This window comes from Oryctolagus cuniculus, chromosome Y, assembly GCF_051225735.1.
Source record: "Oryctolagus cuniculus isolate XC-2025 breed Fujian yellow rabbit chromosome Y, ASM5122573v1, whole genome shotgun sequence".
Classification (NCBI taxonomy): Eukaryota; Metazoa; Chordata; class Mammalia; order Lagomorpha; family Leporidae; genus Oryctolagus; species Oryctolagus cuniculus.
Window position 1 is genome coordinate 32,925,990 of NC_142889.1, and position 4,995 is coordinate 32,930,984.

At 39.8% G+C, this 4,995-nt stretch overlaps 1 protein-coding gene across 1 annotated transcript; it reads right to left on the minus strand.

The window, feature by feature from the left end:
• Positions 1-1,346: 1,346 nt before the first annotated feature.
• Positions 1,347-3,345, minus strand: LOC149119502 (heterogeneous nuclear ribonucleoprotein F-like). Its single transcript, XM_089325162.1, has one exon. It carries the CDS (start codon positions 3,089-3,091, stop codon positions 1,844-1,846), a length of 1,248 nt encoding a protein of 415 aa, XP_089181288.1. The 5' UTR covers positions 3,092-3,345; the 3' UTR covers positions 1,347-1,843.
• Positions 3,346-4,995: the final 1,650 nt, after the last annotated feature.

Below are 4,995 nucleotides of genomic sequence, written 5' to 3' on the forward strand. Positions count from 1 at the left end.
GGTTTCTGGCTCCTGGCTTAGGCCTGGCTCAGTCCCAGTTGCTGTGGCAATTAGATGGGTGCACAAATACGTGGAATTTCCCCCCTCCATCTTTCTTTTCCACTCTGCCCTTAAAATAAATCTTTAAAAAACTAAAAGCCTTGACTATGTAGAACTATGTTACTTTCAATAATAAGAGGTACATTTTGATCCCCCAAAATATCAACAATATCTGCAAAATGCTACCTATAAAGAGTTAACAGCCAGGTATCACATTAAATTTATCTGAAAAAAATGTGTACATAAAGGTTGTGAGGTAGTTATAATTTCACAGCATTGATAAAATCACAATGAACAAGATAACATGGAGTGCTCTGGTTTCTAGATACTATGACACACAAAGGTAATACGTATAATGCTAAGGTATAAACTAGAATGATAAAGAGATGCAAATGCAGTAAAATAATATTGTGATCACTGTGAGAAAAATAAGCAATTTATTAACAAGAGTGGAGGCTAACTTTATGGTTTAATAAGTCAAGACACTACCTGTGATGCCAGCATCCTGTATGGGCAGATGTCCCACATCTGACCTAACTCTCTGCTAATGACCTGAGAAAAGGAGTGGAAGGTGGCCTAAGGGTTTAGACCCTTGCCATCCTTGTGGGAGAACTAGATGAAATTCTTAGCCTTCAACCTGGATCAGAATTAGCTGTTGCAGCCATCTGAGAAGTGAAACAGCAGATGGATGGTCTCTCCCTTCCTTCCTTCCTTCCTTCCTTCCTTCCTTCCTTCCTTCCTTCCTTCCTTCCTCCCTTCCTCCCTTCCTCCCTTCCTCCCTTCTTTCCTTCCTCCCTTCTTTCCTTATTTCCTTCTTTCCTTCCTTCCTTCTCTCCTTCCTTCCTTCCTTCCTTTCCTTCTTTCTTTCCTTCTTTCCTCTCTCTCTCTCCCCTCTCTCTTCCTCTCTTTTTCTCCCTTTCTCTCTCCTCTTCCTCCCTTCTTCCTTCCCCTCCTACCTCCCATCCCTATAGCTCTGATTTTTAAATAAAGAAAACTTTAAAAAAAAGGAATGAGGTGTGCAAAACCAATGTCAGGTAAGGTGCTAAAAACAGTCCATCATGCATTAAAAGGGGAAAACAAATGAAATCTTTTCCAGGAAACATAAATCAATGATATATGTCACCATTTACCTAAATAGTAATAAATAAAACATGACACAAATATTCTGTTGAAACTCTTTTTTTATTGTGAAAAAGTCTTTATTTTAAGAAAAAAATTTAGTTAACAAAAATTTAACAAGTTTCACTTAGCAAAATACACCCCAAAGGAAATCACAGTACAAAGAAAGTTTTAAGTCAGTACCTCACCAATTCCTACAGTATTAGTATTGTGTCTCAATTCTCAAAACTAACTTTTAAAAAGCTTAAACTTAACCTAAAAGATTTAAATGAAAATAGAAACTAGAATGAACAAACATGAGAAATGTTTCTCTTTGAATTAGGGATCTAGCACCTTTGAGTTTTCCACAAAAGTACATCTCCCCAAGGTGTTCACTGTGGTGTGGTGTAAAAGATCCACTATTTAGCATACTTAAACTACTTTAACTCAGATAACATCACTCAGAAGGATACTACTAAAATGTTACTCGAGAAAAGCAGAAAATAGTTTCGTTTACTCAATATCACATGCTAGAAGAAAAGTTTGCATGAGAAAACACTGAAGAGGTAATTTTTTAATCCAGATTTCACAAACTCATGGTGCAAAATGGGTCCCACAGCTTCCTCTAGGGTAATCACTGCTTTTTCACTGCTTGCTGGCTGCCTCTGAAAATTTGATTGAAATTAACTCAAATGCTTCTACAAAACTAATCATATCCACCCATGCTATTCTGACCACTATAGCCAGTGCCATAACAACCGCTCACTGACTGGCTCTCCAGGCCACTGTAGGTGGCCTGAGACACGGACACCCCCATGCCCTGCATCACCTGGTTGCTGTGGGTCCCGTTGCTGGCCCCTGTGGTGGAATTCAAGAAGAGTTCTATGTATCTGTGCTGCATATTGGCCCTATCTTTCAACATCGCTGCCACAGCTTCTTCGTGGGTGGCAAACTCCACATCAGCTTCGCCCATCACTCTTCCATCTGGGCAGATCTCAATGTGGACTCCCACTGGGTTAAGTGGAGAGAAGAAGTTGTAGATGTCGTTCTCTGTCGCTTTGTATGGCAGCCCTCTCATGTGGACGCAGTGGCTGGTGGTGCTCTGCACTGCAAACTCGCTGTCTCCATATCTGTGGTCGTACATTCCTGAGAGGCAGTAGCTGAGGTCTCTCCCAAACAGATCAGTGGTGAAGCCGTAGCCATCGCTGAGGCCACTGTACTCCTCATAGCCCCCATAGCCAGCGCTGTAGGTGCCAGGCCACATTCTCTCCAAGCCTGCCTGCTTCACAATGCCAATATACCTCCAGGCTGTGCCAGGCCTGTCATAGGGCCCGGGTCGCTGAACAGACATGAACTTCAGAGGAGGATCTGAGCATGACCTCACTTCTTCCTGACTGCTCTTAAATACCTCAATATATCTGTGCCCTATTCTCTCCTTGTGCTTCCCTAGCACCTTCTCTGCCAGCTCCTGAGAGGCAAACTGCACGAAGGCCTCCCCTGTAATCTTGCCCTCGGGGTCCACAGGCAAAGTGATCCCGTTTGGCACGATTTCCAACCCTGAGAAAAACTGAACAATTTCTTCCTTTGTGCATCCAAACGGGAGTTCTCGAAGCCGCACGAAGCCATCATTAGTGGTGTCAGCGCTGTTTGGACCACTGTGCTTCAACACCCAATCCATCTCAGTTCTGTGAGACTTGAACACCTCAATGTACTCGTGCCCTATGCTTTCCCTGTCTTTTTTCAGGATCATTTTGACATCATCTTCTGATTCAAGTTCGACAAATGCCTCACCACTCTGCCTGCCTTCTCTAGTGTAGATAAAATGAACGCCTGCAGCCCCATCATGAATCATGCAGTCGGACAGGAAGTTCTGCACATCCTCAATAGAGCAGGAGCAAGGCAGGCCACGGAGCTTGACCACAAAGCCTTTACCTCCCTCGGGACCCAGCATCATGGACACTTGACAGGGTAGATGTCAGACAAACGGGTGCAAGTTGTCTTTTTATGGCTTAGAGTATCGCCAAGGATACCTTCAGTAGGAGACACCTCTGCTAGGTAACCAACTGTCCACTGAGGAGAGCTGGCCTGGTTTCTATTTGCATTCAGCAAGAGCGGCTTCCAGCGAAGGACTGCAGATCCCACCCGAGCTTAGACGTGCAGAGGGCTCCAGGCAAACTCCAGGTGCATCTTTTTGTTCTTAACCTTCTTCAGGAAGATGCAGCACAATCCTCCTGTTGAAACTCTTAGAAAGCAAAATCTTATAAATATTGAGAACAAGCAAAAATATATTACTTAAAACAGTGAATTATCAGAAGGCTTAAGATTATTATGAAAATATGTATGCATGATAACTTAGGGATTATTATGTGTGAATAAATGAGTAATCTGGTAAGAGTAATAATAGAATGACAAACAATTGTAAGGGCAGTTGCTGAAAAATACATAATTAAAATTACATTTAAAATGGGAAATAAAGAGAAGGTAAAACAATCCCATTTCTTTGAGAATAATCATAAATGAAAGATGATGATACATGGGTTTTTTAAACTACCCAATTGGGTAGTTTAAAAAACATAGGAAAATTCAAAGTTCCCCAATGACTGAGAAAACGTTTTTTAAAAAAATGTCATCAAGAAAAGGTGAATAACTGGTGGGACCTAAGATGGCTTTAAGATTTGTGTAAATGAAGATTGCAAGGACAATTAACAGTTTTGATATAAATGATGACCTCATATTGACAAAGGTTATTAGTGATATATAGATAAAACACATAATATCAAAGACAAAACTAAAGAGTTAGAAATATTATGAGGGGCCGGTGCTGTGGCGCAGTGAGTAAAGACAATGCCTTCAATGCCCGCATCCCATATGGGTGCTGGTTTGAGTCCCAGCTGCCCCATTTCGAATACAGCTCTCTGCTATAGCCTAAGAAAGCCATAGATGGCCCAAGTCCTTAGGCCCCTACACCCACATTGGAGACATGGAAGAAGCTCCTGGCTCCTGGCTTCAGATTGACACAGCTCCGGCCATTGCAGCCATCTGGGGAGTTAAGCAGCAGAAGAAAGACTTCTCCCTGCCTCTCTGTAATTCTGCCTTTCAAATAAAGAAATAAATCTTTTAAAAAAAGAAATATTATGAAATAAAAATAGGGCATATATACACAATGGAGTACTACTCAGTCATAAAAAAGAATGCAATCCCAACTTTTACAACAAAATGGATGCAACTAGAGTCCATTATGCTAAGTGAAATAAGCCAGCGACAAAAAAGGCAATGCATGTTTTCTCTTATATGTTGGAGTTAATGTAGGATACAACAAACAAAATGCATAAAAATGAAATTGACAGTATGATATACTCATTGTTTATGACCTTCTCTATCTTCTTGTGGAATAATGGTTTTCCTACTTTTTACTTGTTGAACATTGTCATTACTGGTGCATTAAATCCGTGATTATAAAGTACATGTTAATTGTTTTTGAAAAAATTAAAGAAAAAAGAAAGCCAGAGGGGGAATTGAGGGAGGGGGCAAATTGTGGTCATTTTCCTGGAATTGTATCTATAAACTTCATGAAATCTGTTCTTTTTATACAAATAAAAATTTAAGAAGAAATAAAATTCATTTATAATTACTGAAAATAAATGAATAATTTTAGTTTAAACAATAATTGTGTGAAAAGAGAATATGACATTACTCTAAAACAGACTATTATAAGTACATTAAAAAAAGAAAAACAAAAAATATATTTCAGAAAAGAGAAATCAAAGACCATATAACTTACCACAATAATCTTATTTTTTCTTTCCTAACCACAATTTTCTTAAAGGAAATATGTATATAGAACTATTCATCAAAACT

What these genes read in the sequence shown, in the direction of transcription:
- LOC149119502 (XM_089325162.1), bottom strand. Translation starts at nt 3,091, where the DNA reads ATGATGCTGGGTCCCGAGGGAGGTAAAGGCTTTGTGGTCAAGCTCCGT.